Source organism: Palaemon carinicauda, chromosome 21 (genome assembly GCF_036898095.1).
Source record: "Palaemon carinicauda isolate YSFRI2023 chromosome 21, ASM3689809v2, whole genome shotgun sequence".
Taxonomy (NCBI): Eukaryota; Metazoa; Arthropoda; class Malacostraca; order Decapoda; family Palaemonidae; genus Palaemon; species Palaemon carinicauda.
In genome coordinates this window covers 31,680,792-31,704,718 of record NC_090745.1, presented here as the reverse complement: position 1 = coordinate 31,704,718, position 23,927 = coordinate 31,680,792, and the positions used below count along the sequence as shown (strand labels likewise).

The following is a 23,927-nucleotide window of genomic DNA, read 5'->3' as shown; positions in this document are numbered from 1 at the left end:
TATCTGCTGGACTATATGAGGAACGCTGAATCTAGATGAACAGGGAAGTGATTCATATGAAGTATAATAGTGTTATAGTTCTTTTTGGTGACAATAATTTTTTACAAGAAAAAAATTTAATTCATAGGTAAAGTATGAACATCGTCATTTATACTTTGAACTATTTATTTTATTCAACTTTATTGTCTCTCTTATTCTGTGATTACTGTTTTATATATTAATGGATCTCTTTTCCAGAGTTCAAACTATGGATATATTGATCTATAATTCATAATCAAATTTTGCCAAAATTGTTTCTATTTTTGTGGTAGCCAAACTAAGGTCAATCAGATTACATTTTGTCAAGGTACTACTGACAAGTTGGATATTTCTTATGTATTTATTGCATATTATGTGAGTGTTACTCCTGGTATATTTTATTTACAAGTAGATGTGTTGATAAGATGGTTTAAAGCTTTTAGCTTTGATATCTGAAATTAATCAAACTTCAAAAAAGTGGAGTCATGCTTATACTGTACCACAGAAAAATCTATATTTTGGATAGGTGTTTGGGAGCCATTGAGCATATCTTAGTGTTTGCCTTACTCACAACTATCTATCACATGAATGTGTTAGATACTATTTGCATGCACTATGTTTAAATAAATTAATAAAACATAAAAAAAGAGTAATATTTTTTCTTCACATTCGAAACTGTGCCTATTGATATAGTCATATCATGTTCAGGACATGTCAAAACATTAAAAATATTTAAATGGTTATTTTCCACTTATTTGGGTTCTAATAAACATAAAAAGTTTGATTTAAAAAATCTATCTGGAAAGGCCACAGAATTACATAACTCCATGTACTACGGATGACTTCTTTAAGGTAGCCTGTCATCTTATAAAAAATCATCTCGACTACTAATAATTGTTGACATTCCTTTGCAACACAAAATCTGACTGTCATCAATAAAACTAAAAATGCAAGTAAGGGATTAGTGCTGCTGATATCAATAGTACTGATTAAAAATTAACGTAAAAGTATAATACCCAAAATTTCTCCTATCATTTGAAAATGGGATTTTTTGATTTCCTATTCAGCTTTTTCACCAAACATGGACTTACCTAACTGTTTGCAAGCAGGGAGTAGGACTGATTTAGCAAGAGTGAAGGATTTAGATTTTATTGTTATTTTTTTCTGCCACCTCAATTGAAGCAAAATGAGGCCATTCAGCTGCAGTCATTGTTTTTTTCACAAAAACATTATGTTGCTTTAACAGCTGATCTAAGTCTTAAAAAATTAAACAAGATCTTTGCTTTTCAGAGGTTAATGCTTAATAGTGAAATGGATTTTTAACTCTCTTGGTATGGTGGATTCATTTGACATATATTTTCCCTAAAGACCACATATGATGGGATTGGTTGATCAGCATCTTTAGATAAAGAAAATTTGGTGTGCAATGACAAAAAATATCTTGCGGCACACCAGTGTGCCGTAAAACAGCGGTCAAGAATCACTGCTCTAAGGCATTGTCCTGCTAGCTAGGGCATTGTCACTGTCTCTTGCCTGTGCCATTCATGAGTTGCCTTTAAACATTTAAACATTATTTTAGTATTCGTGAATCATATTGTCCATTTTTATTCATTGTTTAGTTTAAGAGAATGTATTGGGAGATGTGCATTATTTCATTTGAGGCTCAGGACTAGGCCAATTCATTTTTATTTTAGGATAATTCTTAATTAGGCTACATGAATATTTGATATTCAGGCCTACGCCTATTCCTTCACCCTGTATCTTTATTGATTTGCCATTCCTTCTTCTTAATAATATTTCTTCATCCAAATAAATATATATATATATATATATATATATATATATATATATATATATATATATATATATATATGTATATATATATATATATATGTATATATATATATATATATATATATATATATATATATATATATATATATATATATATATATATATATATAATTTATTTAGCTACATTGACATTTCATCCAATATGTTGTCGCCGAACTTACTGTATTAAGACTTTTGTCAAAATAAAATATTTCAAGAACAGTAGCATTAAAATTAATATTTCCTATATAAACTATAAAAACTTTAACAAAACAAGAGGAAGAGAAATAAGATAAAATAGTGTACCCGAGTGCACCCTCAAGCAAGAAACCTCTAACCAAGACAGTGTAAGACCATGGTACAGAGGCTATGGCATTACCCAAGATTAGAGAACAATGGTTTGATTCTGGAGTGCCCTTCTAAAAGAGCTGCTTACCATAACTAAAGTCTCTCTTCTACCCTTAACAAAGAGGAAAGTGGCCACCCAGCAATGACAGTGCAGTCGTTGGCCCCTTGGGTGAAAATGAATTGTTTGGTAATCTCAGTATTATCAGGTGTATAAGGACAGAGGAGAATAAGTAAAGAATAGCCCAGACTATCCAGTGTATGTGTTGGCAAAAAGAAAATGAACTCTAACTAGATAGAAGGATGTAGTCGTGTCTGGTCAGTCACAGGACCCCCATAACACTCTAGCGTTAGTATCTCAACGGGTGGTTAGTGCCCTGGCCAGCCTACTACCTACTATACTCAGTTTTTTAATGAGGCGCATTTGCACCGACTTGCAGCGGTGCCCTTTTAGCTCGGAAAAGTTTCCTGCTCTATGATTGGTTAGAATTATCTTGTCCAACCAATCAGCGATCAGGAAGCTTTTCTGGGCTAAAAGGGCACCCCTGCGAGTCGGTGCAAATCTGCCTCACTAAAAAGAATTGACTATAGTGCTTTGTAGAGCCGAGTTGAAAGGTTGGTGAACTAACTTTCTTGGGGAGCGCAAAGAGCATGCCCAAACCTTCTCCATCTGCCCCTTACCATGATCTCATCCACATGTGGCATTCGAGTAATCACCATTTTAGTTTTGTTTCTAATCCTGTCCTGTCATTTACCTCCCAAAATTCTTCTGAGGGCTTTGTTCTCAAATCTACAAAATCTGTTGGATATGGTTTCATTGTCATACCAAGACTCATGTGCATATAATATCACCAATCTCACTAAACTGATACATAGCCTGTTTTTTATGTGAATGCAGGTGATTTGATTCCCAAATTTTACTTAACCTAGCCATTGTCTGATTTCCTTTTTATTAATCTTTCATTAAACTCAATTTCTAAAGATCCTGTATTGGAGATCGTAGTTCTGGAATACGTAAGTGATTCCACCTCATTAATCCTTTCTCCCTTCAATGATATTTCATCTTCAATTGTATATTCCACTCAACATCATCTCTGTATTTCTTCTATTTATCTTGAGCCTAACCTCCGGTGATATTTCACGGATTTTGATATGTAAGCTTTGCTGTATATCCTGTGGTGTTCAGCTAATAAGGACAGTGTCATCAGCACACTCTGGGTCAGCTAATTTCCTGTTACCAATCCAGTCCATTCTTTCTCCACGATCCTCAACTGTTCTATGCATTAAAAAATCCATGATGAGGATAAACAACACAGGTGACAACATATTCTTTTGGAGTACTCCACTGTTCACAGAACACTCATTTGATAGGACTCCACTAATATTAACTTTGCATTTGTTTTGCTCATGAACAGAGTTGATCAAAGTTACATATTTAATAGGAACTTCATATCACAGGACTCTCCACAAAATTGGCTGGTTCACCCTATCAAAAGTTTTTTCATAGTCCACAAATGACATCAATAGTGGATTTCTAAATTCTATACATTGCTGTACCATGACTTGAAATGAAAAAAATTTCCAGTACAACTTCTACCTTTTCTAAATCCTGCTAGTTCATCTCTCAGCTTTTTATAAATTTTCCTCTCAAGTCTCTTTAGAATGAGTATACTTTATATTTTCATGACACCTGACGTAAGTGTGATGCCTCTGTAATCATTGCAATCAGTCAGATCTCCTTTGTGTGCCATTTTTGCCAACACTCCTAACTCCCACTCCTCAGGTTTTGCCTCTTCAAGCCACATTCTACAAAATAATCTTGTAAGAATTCTGGAATTCACTTCACTTTCGACCAATATCATCTCAACAGCTATTCTATCGTAACCAAGCACTTTCCATCTCTTTAGTTTTTAAATGATAGCTTCGACTTCAAACACATTGAATTCATTCATGGGCACATCAAGGTCTTCCTCAGCTTCAGGTATATCAATCAAATTATTCTCTCCTATCTCCTATTCATGACCTTACTAAAGTGTTCCATCCAACGTTGTCTTTCTTCATCTTATGCTGCTATAACAAATCCAATCCCTTTATTTTAATGGGTATATGCTTCTTCTTTTTGACACAGTAGAGATTTCATTAATAATTCTATGAGCATTTCTTACACCAAAGCCACTCCCTGAATTCATAGCTTTGGCAGCCTCATCTACTTTCCCGTCTAAATATTCTCTCCAGTTATTCCTGGCTTTTCTTTCGACTCCATTATCAATACTGGAATACTTAGCATGCTCTACCTTGTAATTTTCACTACTTCCTCGAAAACTTTCAATTTCTGTCTTTGTCTCCTTTTTTATAGTATCCTAAGTATCATTTTATATCCATGGTTTTCTCCTTTTAATTGCATGTCCCAAAACATCACTACCAGATGACTGATATATGTTTATAATATCACATCATTCTTCATTAATTGCCTGTTCTTCTTCTCTTAAAGTCTCTCAGACGGCAAATCGATTCCTACATTCAATTACAAAGGTTTCTCTGTGATCATCTTCAAGAAGCTTAGTTGTATCAAACCTAGGTATTCTAAATACATTTCCGGAGGGTGCTTTCAGTTTTAATTTCAGTGTGGCAATGAGGAACTGGTGATCACTACCAATATCTGCACCTCTATACCTTCTAAAATTTCCCAGAGTTCTCCTTCTCTCTTTATTAATAGCTATGTGATCTAATTGATTTTTGTAAGTGCCACATAGTGAAGTCCATGTATATCTGTGGATGTCCCGGTGTTGGAAAAAAAAAGAGTACCTCCAATAACAAGATTCTTAGTTGAACAAAAACTTATGAAATGTGCCCCAGTTTCATTTGCAACTTTGCCAAGACCCTCAACACCCATCACATTCTCTATACCTTGATTATTTGTACTAACATTTTCATTTAATTCACCAAACACCATTTTCAAATCTCTCGCTGAGATTTTATCGATTACGCCCTGCAGTTCTTAATATTACTCATCTTTAATTTCTTCAGGGGAATTATTTGTTGGTACATAGCAAACTATAATATTCATATTGCACTGCTTTGATTTAAACTTTGCAAGCAGCACTCTAATATTTACAGCTCTCCATTCCAATAATGCCTTTTCTGCTCTTGGTGTTATCATCATTACAACCCCTTCTCTTCCAAATCCATCTGCTCTTCCTCAATAAATATATAAATATATTTATATATAAATATATATCTACATATATATATATATATATATATATATATATATATATATATATATATATATATATATATATATATATATATATATTATATATATATATATATATATATATATATATATATATATATATATATATATATATATTTATACATATATATACATGTATATATACATATATATACATATATATTAATATATATATACATATATATATATATATATATATATATATTATATATATATATATTATATATATATATATATTATATATATATATATATTATATATATATGTATATATATATATATATATATATATATATATATATATATTTTCACATTTATATATATATATATATATATATATATATATATATATATATATATATATATATATATATATATTTATTTATATAATATATATATTTTATATATGTCATTGTATTATATATATATTTATATTTATATTTATATATATATATATATATATATATATATATATATATATATATATATACTGTACATATATATATATATATATATATATATATATATATATATATATATATATATATATATATATATATATATATATATAGACTTAGTCTAAGATTTCTTTACCAGTCCCTTTACAACGTGTTTCAGTTAGCGCCAAGATATCCCAACTATATGTCATAAATTCATTCTCCACTTGCTGTAATTTCCGAATCTGATTTATGGATCTAAAATTCTAGTTACCAATTTTCCTTTTTTCTTTAGTATTCACAAACAGCGATATTCTTAGCCCCCGCTACACCTGGGACTGGGGGCCATTCTGTAATTTTAGCTTTCCATAGACTGAAGAAATCCATAAAGGATTCATTGGCTAAATTCATTAAAGGACAGCCAGTTCCTTATGATGCGCAGTGCCTATCTAAGGCCAGTGACCCCTGCTGGTCTATACTAATTCCAGGAAGATCATCCGCCAGGCATCAGGAGTGAAGGCCAAAAAGACAAATTGTCTATTGCCTTAAGCACAATCTGTAACCTCACTGCTTGTGACTTCATCGAGATTTTGGGGGCATTTCCTCCACACCCGTGGATTGACCAAATTCTTGAATAATTCGGGACCCTATTGAGTTTATTGAAAGATTTAAAAAAGGCAACTCATACAATGGATAGGTTAAGTAAAATTGGGAAATCAAATTGCTTGAAATTACATATAAAAGTCAGACTATATATCAGTTTAGTGAGAGCGATGTTACTATGTGGACATGAGTCATGGTATGACAATAAACAATCTCCAATAGATTTAGTAGATTTGAGAACAAAGCTCTCAGAAGGATATTGGAAGTTAAATGGAGGACAGGATTAGAAATGAAACTATAAGAGATTACTTGAGTGACATGTGTGGACTAGATCATAGTGAGGGAAAGCTGGGGATTGTGTGTACATGCCCTTTGGACTCCCTCAAAAGAGACTAGTTCACCAAACGTTTAACTGGGCTCCTCAAGGCACTAGATCAGTTGTAAGACCCAGGCCTCCCTGGCTGAGGACTATGAAGTGAGAAGTAAGAGATGATAAATGGAGAACTATTGAATTAAAAGCTAAAGATAGAGACGACTGGTGAAATCTAACTGAATACCTTTCCATCAATAGGTTTAGGAGATGATGATGATGATGATGATACATACATATATATATATATATATATATATATATATATATATATATATATATATATATATATATATATATATATATATATATATATATATATATATATATATATATATATATATATACATACATATATATATATATATATATATATATATATATATATATATATATATATATATATATATATATATATATATATATATATACATACATATATATATATATATATATATATATATATATATATATATATATATATATATATATATATATATATATACATACATATATATATATATATATATATATATATATATATATGTATATATATATAAAAGTTTGTGTGTATTTGTTTCTTTGTGTGTTTACTCTTTAATATATCACTAGTTGCCTTTACTACGCTGTACGTTGTTGGTCCAGGCAAAGGCAGCACAAAACTGCAGCAAACTAACAATAAACAATGGTGAGAACCAAATTTTTAATGAGGAACCTTGATAAGTTCCCATGGCAATATTGCTGTCATCTACACGTATGCGGGCTTGGTTCATGTGGCATCCATGGTAGGATATCTATGGTCGTGACGACCAAAAGATTGCTAAGTAACCACTATAACTACTGAACAGTTTAACCATCATAAATTTCTAGTCTTTAACTCTTTGAGCTCTAAATTAGCAAACAGTATAATAACAACCCACTTCTATTCTTTAATCTCTCTCTACCCACGTCTACTATTCTTATAACTATCAATTGTACTATTACTCTTAGTTATATCACAAGTTTTCAAAATATTTCAAATTCTTTGGTAATCGCTAGTGAAAAGAAATCAGCTGAAGAAATGCAAATGGCAGATTGGCGGCTAACATTTGCTTGAATTCAGGAAATATCATCACCATCCTTATCATCTCCTCCTAGGCCTATTGACACAAAGGGCCTGGGTTAGATTTCACCAGTTGTCTCTATCTTGAGCTTTTATTACAACACTTCTCCATTCATCATCTCTAGCTTTACACCTAATAGTCCTCAGCCATGTGGGCCTGAGTCTTCAAGATATATAGGCTATCCTTATCATAGTCTAGAACAGCCATGAAAATATACTATAGAAAGAATAAAAAGAGATTCTCAAATAAGTAAAAAAAAAAAAACAATTAAGTATTCTTATTTTTTTATTAAAAAAGATAACCATAGTTCGCTGACTGCAGTAGAATGTTGATTTTCAATATTGAGAAATCCAAAGACTACAATAGGCCTAGCCTAATCTCAAAGATTTGCACTCCCCATTATAAAAACAGAACAATAATAACAGAATCTCAGATAAGTAAAACATTTATTTCTTTTATTCCACATGAAAGCGTTTGTCTACTGCTGTGAAAAGAAATTTACTTTGGTGATTTCCATTGATGGGAAATCTAAAAACTAGGCTTCACCATCTTTCACTTTTCCATTACTATACACCATGTAATGGTCAACCCCAAATTTTAGAACATAAAATTGGTTTTCAAATATCAAACATTACACAGCTATACAAGGATAGATGTTTCAATGATTGATACATAATTTATCAAGGTAAAAATCCTAAAACTGCAAGGTAAAATTTGCTTACCCTTATAAGAATGTCAATGAAGAAAAATTTTAAAATCAAATTTCTTACATGATGGCCAGAAAGAATTGGTTTTATTTTCTGAGCAAGAGTGGATGTGGTGACAATAATAGATGATTCACTGTCCCTCACATAATATTCCAATTGTGACGTAGGATGCTTCGGATAAAGAGGCACGGCTGTTGATAGAAATTTTTTTTAGTGATATACCATACAGGATTTTTGTGAACTATAGTGTCATTAGAATTTACAAGAGCATAATATAAATTCAGGTTTGAAAATAAATTTGGGAAAATCTTCCTTCAAAGAATTGTTGGTATTTGTGTACTTTGTATGAAAAGCTTTTACAATATACTGCACATTAGTATAACTAAAACTATTTTTTCATACAAACACATTCCCTTATGATAGCAACGAATACAAAACAGTTATTTTTTAGACATGGAAAATTAACATCTGTTATCTGACTTACAAGCCAAGGACGTGGTATTATGAGATATGATCTTAAATTTCTCAAAAATACTTTGGTTTTGTGGTAGACGCTATTCTTAACCCTGCGTAAGTAATATGGACCCCATGTGGGGACCGGGCGCACGCGCAGAACCCTATTTTTCAAGATTTGGCAGGATATTTCAGCTTTTCCCGCCGGGTCGAGGTGCACGGCGTCAGTTTCTGTTGTGATTCGATTGCGGACGGACGTGTCAAGTTGAGCTCCAAGAATTCGCCGCCTCATAGCCCTTCAAAGTTTACTTGGTCACCAGGTAGGTAACTTATTAACGAACAAAGTACAAACCTTAAAATTGTATTCTTTTACATTTTGATATACATCTTGTAGTGTTATTTATAAAAGTTAATGATATTTTGAGTTAGCAATGGTGAATAGTGTTGCCATATTGTGAATTGGTTACCATGAGGCTTTGTGGCCACGTGTGCCGGTAAATAAGTGAAAACTAGTGTGTTTTTTTTTCCTCTTCAGTTTTCAAAGATGCCAAAAAGATTCCCATCCAAGAAAGAAATTGAGGACCTTTTGGAATCTGATAGTGATGCCAGTGATGCCGAAACCTGTGTGGACAAGGCTATCTACCAAAAGTCCGGCGACAAGCCCGAGGAAGACGCCGTGGCTGTGTCAAATGGCAGCTACTTTTCCCTCTCGCCAAGATCCTTCTATTCAACCTGATCCAACAACTTCTTCGGAAACTGTGTCTCCCCTGGGCCTTGCTTCTGGTCGTCGAGTGAAGAGAAAGGTGATATTGCCTCCAAGAGGAGTAAGAGGAAGATTTTAGACGACAACGATGAAGAAGACGTCAATGACCCACAGCTGACCTTGACCCCCTTCAGGAGTCCCTCAGAGAGGGACCCCGTCTCATCATTATCGAAGTCTCAAAGTATATGGGATACCTCTTTGATATAAGAAGAACCCTTTGTGTTGCCTTCAGTATCAGTGCCTTCAGTATCAGTGATTTCAGTATCAGTGCCTTCAGTATCACTGCCAGTGCCAGTGACCGATGGCAGCGTGAAATTTAGTGCGGTGTTAGTTCCCTCGAGTAATGTGGAGGATGGGGCGTCGGGGCAAATGACGTTGCAGGGTTCTAGAACGTCATTCAAGTTTCATACATCCTTGAGTGGCACCCCTGTGCCACAACCAGTGCCACCCCTGCGCCATCAGCTAGTGCCACCACTGTGCCATACATCAGTTTCACCCCTGTGCCATCACCCAGTGCCACCCATGTGCCATCACCCAATGCCATCCCTGTGCCATCATCCAGTGCCACCTCTTACTCCCAATGAAATAAAGAGCAGGAAAAGAGCACAAGGCCCTTTACGTGGCAGTGCTGGGTCCCAGATTGCGTTTTATGACAGAGAAACCTATAGAGCCAGGGATGGAAATGTTTGGCATCGGGATCCCAATCCTAGATTGGCCAAGGTTGTAAGCCTCCACATAGTGCCATCAGGGTCGTTGACAGAGCGAGCAAATAGATTTAGAAATCCGCATGAGCTTTTTGAACTCTTTATTTCGGATGAGGGGTTGGCACCAATTGCTGTTTATACAAATGATAAGATTGCAGCTTTTAGAGCTAAATATAAAGTTCAAAGAGCCACTACAGAGGATAACGGCATCAGTGAACTAAAGGCTATGACTGGCATTCTGGTAATGTCAGGTTTGAAGAATGACACTCATGTGTTTGTTGCCCAAATGTTTGCGACATTTGAAGGATGTTCCCTATACAGAAGCACAATGAGTAATGCAAGATTTGCCTTCCTGATGAGGGTCCTCAGATTTGACAACTCTCAGACACGAGCACAAAGGATACAAGTGGACAGGCTGGCGCTTACCAGGACCCTGTGGGATAGTTTTGTTGATGCCTGCAAGAATGTTTATGTGCCTGGCCCTCATCTAACCATTGATGAACAGTTGGTGCCATTCCGTGGGAAAACCCCATTCATGATGTACATCCCGAATCAACCTGCAAAGTAAGTATTTCTGTTCTTATTGGTGTTGTTAGTGTTGTTGTATTATTATTATTATTATTATTATTATTATTATTATTATTATTATTATTATTATTATTATTATTATTATTATCACCATCTTGGATTTTTTCCTAGATATTTACCTGTCATTGCATTGCATATTCACTTACCCGTTTTTTTTTTCTAGATTTACGTACTTGTCATTATAGTTTATATATACTATACTTGTTTTAATTTTATCATTTATTATTCATTATCTAATTTATTTGCAATAACAATTACATACCTGTCATTCCATTGCATACTTGGTAGTTTTTTTTTTTCTAGATTTGCTTACCTACCATTTTCATTATATATAATTGTTTTAATTTCTCATTATTTATTATCTATTTAACTTGCAATCACGTTTACTTACCCGTCATTCCATTGCATATTTGGTAGTGTTTTTTTCTAATTTGCTTACCTGCCATTTTCGTTTATATGTAATTGTTTTAATTTCTCATTATTTATTATCTATTTTATTTGCAATCACATTTACTTACCCGTCAATCCATTGCATACTTACCTGTCTTATAGATTTATTTACCTGTGATTCTAGTGTATATTTGTTCTATTATTTTAGTATTTTACTGAATAGTCTTTTGTTTTACAGATACGGGATGAAGATAGTAATGATGTGCGATGCTGACACGCATTTTTTATGCAATGCCATTCCCTACATGGGCAAGGGAACTGTGGACCTCTCGACCTACAAAACTTATGGAGAGTTTTACATAATGGAATTGACTGCCCCATATCCACGACATGGTCGAGTGGTAACGACAGACAACTGGTTCAGCTCCCTTCAAGCTGGAGAAGCTCTGAAGAAGAAAGGTCTCGACTTTGTTAGGACCATAAAGGATAAGCCTTATCTCTCAAAACCACTCTCTTGTATAAATAGTTGATTGGAGAATGGTAATTGCTTTAGTAGGAGAATAGTCGAATTGACTAGTTCGTTCTTACTTTTTGTCCCATTTTTTGGTGTTGTTTATGGACGGAAAGTAAACTGAATGATTGCATTTTGTTAATAATAAATGTAAATCTTTAACTTTCCCCTTTTTGTATCCTAATTGAATTAATCAATTTAATGATAAATTTATTTCTTATAAGGAAACAGTTTTGTTTTCCCGTCTTTATTTTTCAACGATTGTTCGAGAGTATCGGACAAAGTAAAAGAAAACGGAGTTGATGAAGATTTTTGGTCCGACAAGGAGTGTTGAGTCTTGCGAGAGTGTGCCCAGCGGTACCGACTGCACTGAAGAACGGGTGTTCTTTATTGGCCATTAAAAAGTGAATAGAAAATTTAAATTCGAAAACTAAGAAGAGATTGTTCTGCAATAAGTTGAAACATAAAGGCTTGCCTTTAATTAATTTGAGTTAGATAATTCTAACATATTCGAATTTAAAGCTTTTTTACCCCGTAATACTTCAGTTTGCTTTTTGTCTTGTTTGCTTTGTTTTTTTGGCTATGACTCTTGTTTTTGGGCATAGATGGGTAAGGAGGTTGTCCGATTTATGCCTGTAAGAATATGACGGGTTTAATTACATCTGCAAAGGGGGCGCAACCTTTGAAAACATCAAGGTTGAAGTTGAGCGGTATTTCGCTAACCCTAGGAGGTCTAGGCCTAGTCGCATCTTTGTGTTCCTGGGCAACAATGATTTGTAGGATTTTTTGTATACTGCTGTTATTCCTTATAAGGAAAGAAGCAGTATTGGTCCTTCTTGTATTAATTTAAGCTTAGGTTAAGTTAGTAACCTTTTCTTTTATATAACCTGTTGATTAGCCTAGTTTTGCTGTTAGCATAATATGCTGTATTTTTTTTTTTTTTCATAAGGAAGTAACTGATGATAACTTGCTTTGCATTGACTTGATTAAGTTAAGTTTAAATTTTTCTTTGGGTAATTTAGTATTGGTTAATTGCATTGTTCAAGATGAATGAGGCTGAAATGAAAAAGTTAATTAAAAAGAGGGCTTATGTTAAGGGTTTTAATAACTCTTGATGTTAGGAAGATTGACTCTTTAAAGGACGATCAAACTAATGGTCATTTGTTACAAGAATTTATTCATAAAATTGATTCTAATTTAGTAATAGTTGAGAATTTTGATGAAAGCATTTGTGAAATTGCTGCTGAAGATGAACTAGAAAGTATTATGCAAGCAGCAGGAGATTATCATTATGAAATACAGAAAACTGTCTGAATTGATAATTTGTTTGGAGGTAAGAATACTCCTCAAAATAGTTCTAGTAAAATTGTAAAGTTGCCTCTCCCTCCTATTCAAATTCAGGCGTTTGAAAACAATGCAGCTAATCCATTTGCCTATTTTAACTTTAAGAAGGCTTTCAATAATGCTTTGGCTGGTATGCCTAACTTGACTAATGCTCAAAAGTTTATTTATTTAAAGGGTTATTTGTTAGGTGAAGCGTTAAGTGTAGTAGAAAACATTACAGTAAATGATGAGGGTTTTGATTTGGCTTTTAAGCAATTAGATCTTAATTTTCTGGATGAAGACAACATAATTGATCAAGTAATAGGTGAAGTTTTGAACACTTCTGAAGTAAAATCCCTTAGTGAAGTAGAATCTTTAGTTAGATCTTTGAATAATAAATTCATTGACTTGAAGGGACTTGGTATAGATCTGATTGAAGTCAATTCGGCTGCTCTATTGCTAATTAGCAAAATTGTAAATAGGAAACTTCCTAGAATTTTTTTAATAGAACTCTCTAGAACTACAGGATCTTCTTATCCTAATATTAACCAGTTGTTAGATAACTATCAGAGTATAATTGCACGCCTTAGTTTAGGTCATAATGAAAATTCTGGTGCAAAACCTAAAGTTAAATATGAAGGTAAAGACCGTAATTTCCAACAATCAAAGTATAGTAATAAATCTATTGCTAGTAATGACTCTAATAAAGTTCAATTTACCAGTAAACCTTTATCTTCTGGTAGATGTAAATTTTGTAAAGAAACAGGTCATAACTCTTCTAAATGTACTAGGTTTGATACTTTGCAAGCTAGGAAGAATAGAGCTGAAGAACTAACTTTATGCATTAAATGCTTGAGTGATAGGCATGGAGCCTCGGAATATCCGGGAAATAGATTATTGTTACCTTATAAATTTTTTTCTTGCAATAAATCTGAACATCTTGGGGCAATGTGTCCTCATGCTATTAAGGATCTTGGTAAATAGGTATTAAGTTGTCAATCAGGGTCTGAAATATTTGTGCCCTTTATTACACTCAAAGTTGGTAGGGGTAGGAAATCTTTTAAATGTTGTTTTTTATTAGACACTGGAGCCCAGTAGAGTGTTATTAATAAAAGAATTGTTGATTGTAAATTAGGATATTATTGTGGTGCTCCTTTATCTAGGTTAGTTTCTTCTTTTGGGTTACCAGCTAAAGTTAGTGAGGGATTTAATTTGGTAGCTGATTTAACAATGCCTTGTGGGATAAAGTCTAGTTGTCTTTTTTCTGCATTGTAAAATTTAAATATTTCCCTCCAAATTCCTATGTTGTCTTCTGTAGTTAAAAATTTGGAATCTGCAGGTTATTCTGTATGTAATAATTACCCACGAAGGAATTCTGAAATTGTAAATATATTAGGTATCCTAGGGAATGATATCCTTCAGGAATTTAGTCAGTTAGATTTAGACTCTGTAGAATTGTTTAACATTAAGGTTAGAGTAATTAAGTTGGCCACTGGGGTTATTCCATTTGGTACAGTAGTCAATTTTGTTCATCCTTCACAAAGGAAGCTTTTTTAAGAGAAAATTGATTCTTACGAACATTGTAAACCAGTAAGAGAGGTAGAGTCTTGTCCTATAATTGATAGTAATAAACTCTTGGAAAATAGACAAATAGGTAATGGTAAAGCTGAATCTGTTAAGTTTATTCCTAATAAGGAAATTAAATATGTACCTGAATGTAACAGAGAATCTAGAGTTTTTTACAATTCTTCCCTTAATTTGGAGATTAAACAGACTTCTAAGCCTGATAAGATTAGACTTCTGGAATTTATTCCTCCTAAGCAACTTGGAAAACAGAAGTTATTAGTAAATTTTGCAATTAATCCAGTAGGCTATAAGTTCGATCCATTGAATGATATCTTTCCTGATTCTTCTGTCGAATATGGACTCGACAATTTCTACAACTTAGAATCGATTGGGATTAAAGATGAAAATTCCCTTCCTTATGAAGACCAACAAGTTGCTGAATTTTCTAAATCAATTTCTTTTCATGAAAGACATTATCACGTTCAGTTACCATGGAAAAAGGATTTAATTGAAAAAGTCCCTAACAATTTAAAGATTTCTTTGCCAGTTGTTGAGCGGATTTACTCTAAGTTAGAAGATCAGAATATATCCACTAAATATGAGGAAGTTTTTGATAGACAGGAGGAGCTTGGCATTATTGAGCCTGTTAAAAATAGAGCCGCAGGCCAAGTATTCATTCCTCATCGTCCTGTCATAAGAAATGATGAAAATGCCACCACTAAAATCCGTCCTGTATTCAATTGTAGTTTAAAGGTGGGAAAAGCTCCTTCATTAAATGAAGCCGCTTTCCCTGGTATTGATTTGATGAATAACTCGTTGTCTTTGGTTTTGTATTTCAGGAATAATGATTATGTAGTTGTAGCTGATATAGTAAAGGCTTTTCTCCAAGTTAGGTTATCTTTAGAGTCTGATCGAAATAGATTTTGTTTCTTTAGAAAGATAAACGGGAAGTTCGTTGCTTATAGGTATAATACCATAATTTATTTGTAAGTTCTCCCTTTATATTGAATTATATTATTCAACATCATTTCTCTAGCTATAGAGTGAAGGAAGTAGCTTCTCTGATTAAAGACAAATTTTATATGGATAACTTGGTGCTCTCTTCTAATCAGGGAGCCCAGATGCCATTTATTATCAATTCTATTAAGGAAATTATGAATTCAGGGGGGTTGCCATTACGGGAGTGGGATTCTAATTGTCCTGCTTTGTTATCTACTCTTGATGAAGATGAAAAGGTAGCTTCTTCTGAAATGAAGATTTTAGGATATATTTATGACTCTAACCAAGATACCTTACAATTAAAGGTTAAGAAATTGAACAAGGGTGCTTCCTCAAAGCGTCAGATTTTGTCAGCTTTGTCTCCTGTCTTTGACCCTGTTGGCATATTTGCACCTATAATGCTGCAGGGCAAGCTTATTATTTGTAGGTTGTGCCAGCAAGTTTCGAACTGGGATGAAACAGCTGGTGCTGAAATTTATAAGTTATGGAGTAAATTTTGTAGTTCTTACAGTGAGGTTAGTCAGGCTTGTTTTTCCAGACAAACTTATAAAACTGATGCTCCTGTCAAGCTGTTTTTGTTTGCAGATGCTTCTAAGGAAGCTTATGGTTGTGCTATGTATGCTGTGCAAGGTGATCATAGTTCCCTGATATTTGCTAAGACTAAGGTTAGCCCTATTAAGGAGAAAACTCTCCCGACTTCAGAACTTTTGGCTGTTCAATTACCTTTGAAGTGTTTTGATACTATTTTTTAAAATAATCTATCAAATTGTGCTAAAATTGAAAGCATAACTCTTTTTATAGATAGCCAAGTAGTTCTTAGTTGAATTCTTACTAATAGGGATCATAAGAGAAACACATTTGTGAATAATAGGTTGAAGGAAATTTCTAATCTGTTAGATAGGATTTCTGATAGATTTTGTAGAGTTTCATTAGCTTATATTCCTTCATCTAGCAATCAGGCTGATTTACTTACTAAACCTTGTACTTGTAAGCATTTTCTTGAAAATTTCAGTCTTTGGATCAAAGGGCCTTCTTGGTTGAATTCTCCTGACGAGTAGCCTAAGGGTCTTTTGGGTTGTATTCCTGATAATGTGAAGGGTGACTTAATTTCTCCTGTAATATTTCCTTAAAAGGAACCTCTTGTAAATATTAGTAATTTTTCTAGTTTTTCTAGACTTATAAGATAAGTGTAGTTTCTACGGTATTTACTGTTGTATATAAGTTTAGGAAAATTCAAGCAGACCCTGTTGAGGCAGCTTCTAATTACCTTCTAAGGTTGATGCAAGAGGAAGATTTTCCTCTTGAATTATCTTATCTAAAGAGTAGAGATTCTTCAGTTGAAGTTCCACCTTTAGTTAAGGCAGTACAATTTGTTTCTGGATGATAATGGTATAATGCGAACTAAAGGTCAGATTGACAAAAATATCACTTTAAAATTTGATATTATCAATCCTATTCTTGTGGATAAGAAGCATCATCTGACCAGGTTGTTGATCTATTATGCCCATTGTAAGTCTATGCATATGGGTTTGCAATCCACTCTTAGTTTTTTGTGCATGCATGGTTTGTGGATTAGGCAAGCAGTTTTGTCTGTCCTTAAGAATTGTATTGTATGCAAGCATTATAATGCTAGCACAGTGAAGTATCCTTCTCCTTCGCTTCCTTCTTCCAGGGTTAATCTGAGTGTGCCTTTTGCTCATATTGGAGTAGATTATACAGGCCACTTATGGTTGAGGGAGAAAAATGGAGAAAAATTTAAGGTGTATATTCTTATTTTCCCTTCTTTGAATACAAGAGCAATACATTTGGAAGTTTTCCAGTCTATGTCAACCTCGGAATTTATATTAGCTTTCATTAGATTTTCTAATATGTTTGGTGTTCCTGTTGCTGTTTATTTTGATAATGTCAAATCCTTTGTTCAGGCTGGTAATATAATTGAACAGTTACTTACTTCTTCTGAGTTTGAGGAGAAGTTTAGGGTCGCTTCAATTTCTCATAAGACTACCCCTGTGTACGCAGCGTGGTATGGTGCCGTTTAGGAAAGATTAATTAAAACAGTGACACATTAACTTTTTAAAACTCTTGGTAAATATACTCCTTCATTTTCTGAATTTGTCACTTTCCTCTCTGACATTCAGAAAATTTTAAATAATAGGCCTTTAACTTATAGATCTTGTGAAAATGAGTTAGATATAATTTCTCCTAATCATTTCTTGGTTGGCAGATTTATTCCTTCATTAATGTTTGGTGATTCTGAACAAGTTCCTGAGTGGGAGAATGGTAAGGAGGATGAGTATTCTTCTCTCCTTGCTCGTACTTTGGAAACTAGGGATGGTCTTTATGAAAGCTTTAAGGAAAGATGGCTTTCTGAATATCTATTAAGTTTGAAAGAAAAGGACAGATCTTTTCATCCTCCAAGAAAGTGGGAAAAAGGGGAAATTGCTCTCTTTAAATTACCTTCCAAATCTAGAACTTATTGGCCATTGGTTAGAATTGTTGAAACATGCAGTGATAAAGAACGTGTTGTACGTACTGTTCGTATTGTTAAGCCTGATAAAAGTGAAAGTGAAATTAATGTTAGTTTTTTAGTACCTTTAGAATTATATTCTGAACTTAATGATCCTAATTTATATGTTCAAATTGAAGAACAATAAGAAAATGTTAGTGAGTTGGACACAGATTGAATACCTGACACTGGAACAGCTTTGCCCAACGAAACATCTACTAGGCCTGCCCGTAGTTCTGCTCTTGCCTCCAGAAACCTAATAAGCAGCCTTGCTCGGGAGGGTAGATTGTAAACAATAGTTTGTTTTTGTTTAAAAAAGTTGTCTTTTGTTGTCGAGTTAATCTGTCAAAATGGTTCTTTGTGTAACCACTTTTCTTTTGTTGATTGGGGAAGATGTATAAATAGTTGATTGGAGAATGGTAATTACTTTCGTGGGAAAATAGTTGAATTGACTAGTTCGTTTTTCTTTTTGTCCCATTATTTGGTGTTCGTTTATGGACTGCCTTTTGTTAATATTAAATGTAAATCTTTAACTTTCCCCTTATGTATCCTAATTGAATTAATTAATTTAATGTTAAATGCATTCTTTATTAGGAAACAGTTTTGTTTTCCCGTCTTTATTTTTCAACGATTGTTCGAGAGTCTCGGACAAAGTAAAAGAAAACGGAGTTGATGAAGATTTTTGGTCCGACAAGGAGTGTTGAGTCTTGCGAGATTGTGCCCAGCGGTACCGACTGCACTGAAGAACGGGTGTTCTTTATTGGCCATTAAAAAGTGAATAGAAAATTTAAATTCGAAAACTAAGAAGAAATTGCTCTTGGAGATAGTGCAGCTAAGTTGAAACATAAAGGCTTGCCTTTAATTGATTTGAGTTGGGTAATTCTAACACTCTACGATGAAGATTAAAGTAGGAGAGTCAATTGCTATGTACCACTATGAGAAGAACATGATCCTTATTTCTCACCAAGCCATCAGGACCAAGAGGGTACAGCTCCTATGCAGTATCCACCACAAACCTTCCATAATAGAAAAAGTGAAGACTGACCCACATATGTTCTACAATGCCACAAAAGGAGGTGTAGTCACCTTTGACCAATTATGTGCCAACACTTCTTGCATCAAGAGCACCAGAAGATGGCCTTTGTGTTTTTTCTTCAATATCAACAACATGATATACACCAATGCATATATCTTGTACTAGTTCCAAGCAGCAGGGACAAAGCCATTGATGAGGCATGCATTTGGGTTGGAGGTGGTTGATCATCTGACTAGGAGGTGGGCTGTTTACAGGCTCCAAGCAAAGACCTTGCCCAGGGAGCTGAGGTACACCATTGGCTCAGTATTTAATGTGGACCCTGAAATTCCATCAGATAGTGACTCTGGAATGGGCACTGAGGTTGGCCAGAATAAGAGAAACATTTGCCACATATGTCCTCTTTCCTCAAACAAGAAATCAAGGGATTTTTTGTGTGTAGTGCAAGAAATATACGTGCCCAGAGCACTATATCATCACTTACACGAACTGCATTCAAAATTGAGGTAGGAACACAAACAAAAATAACATTTTTTACAACTTTTCAATTATTCAATATATTTGGTATCCACATATAATTTTAGTCTTATATTGATTTCTGAGAGAGCAACAGAGAAAATACCTTATGTCAAATGGCCCTCTCAGAAGAATTTTTTTGTTTTTTTATTTTTTAGAATCTTTTAAGTATTCATACTTAATTTTTTTACTTGTCTTGTATTCTAGAATGTATATGTGGTATCCACATATAATTTGAGGGTCTTATATAGATTTCTGAGAGAGCAATAGGAAAAAGACCTTATGTTAAATGACCCTTTCAGAAGAATTATTCTGGTTTTTTTTTAATTTTTAGAATCTTTCAAGTACTCATATTTAGTTTACTTTACTTGTCTTGTATTCTAGCATGCATATTTGGTATCCACATATAATTTGAGGGCCTTATATTGATTTCTAAAAGAGCAATAGGGAAAATACCTTATGTCAAATGGCCCTCTCAGAAGAAATTTTTGTTTATTGTTTTTTTGGAAGCTTTTAATTACTCATATTTACTTTTTTTTACTAGTTTTGTATTCTAGAATGGACAATTCACAATTGTGTAAGATATTATAGACATATTTTAATATTTAGGTGGATTACAGGGGACATTTTTAAAGTAGTTTTTTTTTTTTTTTTTTTGCCCATATCATCTATCTTCAATATCCAGGTCACCAAAGTATTATAGGTTAAGTGTAAATAGATTTAGGGTCTGTTTTGTGAATGTATATATTTTTGTATATTTATTTTTTCAAAATATTTGTGATAAATATTAAAAAATCGTCGTATTTTCTTTACTTCTAACATAGTATTAAGGAATGATTAATGATCAATGGGCAAGTTTCAGTTGTTTGATATCTTTAATAATAAAGGAGTTATTTGATCCGAAAATGTAGGTCACCGTACAGGTACCAGGTTACTGACAGCAGACCAACAAAATAAGTTGTTCCGTAACTGGAATACAAACCACGCTATTTAATAGGGATATTACTTTCGGCGTAGCTGAAATGATGAGCCATTAATTTTTAACGAGGGTTAGCTACCCACACAGATAGTTAGCAGGGGTAGGGAGGGAAGCTTGCTACCACTCCCCCCTCACACACCTGTGATTGAGCTCACTTTTCTTTCGGCTCGGATGGTGAACGGACGTTGCCGCTTCTCATCCTCGCTGACAATTGGCAGCCATTAATGCTTTTTGCTTTTTCTTTTCTTTTGGTCTGTGTGTGTGTAGTTGGCTTCTGTGACCATGCGCACCTGTCCTGGACTTCCCGACCGCCCCTGTGGAACATTCATGCCAGCAGTCGAGAAAGATCCTCACGCCCTTTGTCCTTCTTGCAGAGGCCAACGGTGTGATAGTGTCAACAAGTGTAGTGAGTGTAGTGAGTGTAGGGAGTGGTCTTCCTCCCAGTGGGAGAAGTTTTCACGACGGCGGAAGAAGTCCAAGCGGGATGTTTCTCTTTCGAAGGTTGCTTCGAAGGAAGAAAAACCAAAGGCCTCTTCTTCCGTCACCCAAATCTCCTCCGAAGCTCCTACGCAGTCAGTCTCTTTCAAGAGACCGTTGAGTAGTAGCGTAGACCAATTTATTTCTGTCCAACCTCGGGTCTCGAGAGATGACGTTGCTTCCCCTAGCAAAGCAGCTCCACCTCTCCCCACGGGGGAGGCCGTGTCACTAACTTCCCTTTTGCAGATTTGGTCCTCCTTGGGGCTCACGGGTTCGCCCTCCAAGGTTTTCCTTGATTACATCCGCCTAGGTGCTTCTGTCAAGCAATCGTCGTCACCGTCAGAGGTAGATCCCCTGACGCTTGTCGACGTTGTTGTGTCAGAGGTGTCTCATGCGGCGTCACTCATCTACTCTGCCACTCCAAACTCTACGGTAACTGACGGCTTAGTTTCCCCTGTTCTTGACTATCCTCCGAGGGGGAAACTAAGTTCATTATCAGTCTCTCTGTGAGTGCGTCCACTCACAGAGATACGCGCGCGCCCTCTCTCTCCTAAAGACGTGCGGCAACATTCTCCAGCGCTCCCACGCGCCAACATTCTCCAGCGCTCCCGCGTGCCAACATTCTCCAGCGCTCCCGCGCGCCTATCATGATTCTACTACGCGCGCGCCCTAATTCTTTCACAGACGCACGCGAACACTCTCCCGCGCACATCGTAATCCTTCTGCGCACCTGCGCGCGCCAACAGAGTCCCAGGCGCGAGCACCAATACTCGCCCTCGCGCGAGCACCATTACTCGCCCTCGCGCGAGCACCATTACTCGCCCTCGCGCGAGCACCATTACTCGCCCTCACGCGAGCACCATTACTCGCCCTCGCGCGAGCACCATTACTCGCCCTCGCGCGAGCACCATTACTCGCCCTCGCGCGAGCACCACTACTCGCCCTCGCGCGAGCCTGCGCACCACAAGGAACGACGTCCACCAAGGTCGCCATCGCCTCATTCCCCTCCCCACAAGTGCATACCACCATGCATTGTGGGAGAAGGGAAACATGCAGAGGGGTTCAGGATCCCAAAGCTACTTCCTGAGGCGAACCCACCCATTCCAGTAACTCCTCCCAAGGATCCCTCGGTCCCTTTCCCTTCAGGGGGTATGTCTGACAGTGTGTCTGTCAGTGAACAGGCCTGGTTCAGTGCCCTGATCAGAGCCATAACCAAGGTTTTCAAGCCTGTCCTCTCTGATCTAGGACACAGAACCATGGCTTTCTCTACCCCTTTGAGGAGGAAAAGAGGTGTTCTGGACTCGGTCACTTCCCGGAGGGCGAAACTGACTCCACTCACACCATCAAGGAAAGTTCCTCCTATTTCTCGGACTGAGTCTCCATCCCCTTCTGACGAAGATCTCCCGTCACCAAGGGAACCACGCGAAGAGAGATTTTTCCCCATCGCACCAATGGAGGAAACCTCTCTTCACGCCGAGAGTTCCTCACAGTCTGGGAATAGAAGGGACATGCAACACTCATCAATGTTGAAGTCCCACATCCTTCCCCGGAAGGAATCTAAAGACTCCAAAACACACACAAAGTGAAAAAGAACAAGAAATGATCAATGGAATAAAACCCGCCAGTAAACTTAAACACACTTTATTTGGTTTCGATGACAAAACCACGCTGTTCGGATCTTCTTCACAGCGGCGTATTCGATCGGTAACGACAATATTGACATTTCTGGGCTCAACCTGTGCCGGCCAGTGAAATGCTCCTAAAGCACCATTTCTAAGGAATATAACTGCTAAAATATTACCAGAGAAAAAATGCATAGGAATGCTAGGTTGAACTAGCTCGCTCACCTATTGGTGTCGATATAATCTGAGGCGTAATATGATCAGAGGTCTCGCACCATTTAGACATTTCCTCTTCGAAATCCCTCAATAGTGAGGTGCGGTTCAACATCCCCTGCCGCGCAGACTAGTACTACTAACTCTACCCACGCTTACCCAGCACTCCTTTTTAGCACCCGCATACGCTAAGTTCTGTTGTGCTTACCTCGGTGTTTTTTGGATTTTTTCTCCCTCTAAGCATCGATGGCGGAATCCCAAGTTACTCCATCGAAGTTAAGTACTTTATCCATGAGTTTTAAGCGTGAATGGGCAGTGTAGCCTTTGTTTTATTAATTCAGAAGTGATTTATAGTGGATAGCGTTCCCGTTCTAACCGTTCATGGTTCCACGGCTCCTGCCCTTTCTCGCTAGTTCGTTGGTTATTTCTTTCATCATTGTTATTCGTTCGAACTTTTTGGGAGAATTTTACCTTTACACCGATTATAAGCTTTCAACTTTAGCGTATCATTATTATTATAACTATGGTATCAGTGTTACGTATCATTTAAGGCTTTCAGTTATGTTGGCATGCCTGCCTTCGCGCATGTTAGTGGATAGCGTTCCCGCGGGGA

General features: G+C 35.6%; 1 protein-coding gene across 1 annotated transcript in view; it reads right to left on the bottom strand.

Moving 5' to 3' along the window:
• Window positions 1–23,927, bottom strand: part of Acsf3 (Acyl-CoA synthetase family member 3) — a 242,146-nt gene that overhangs the window by 85,072 nt on the left and 133,147 nt on the right. Inside the window, exon 4 of the mRNA XM_068344483.1 lies at window positions 8,735–8,862. Within this exon, the coding sequence (XP_068200584.1) occupies window positions 8,735–8,862 (128 nt within the window). The remainder of the gene's footprint in view (window positions 1–8,734; window positions 8,863–23,927) is intronic.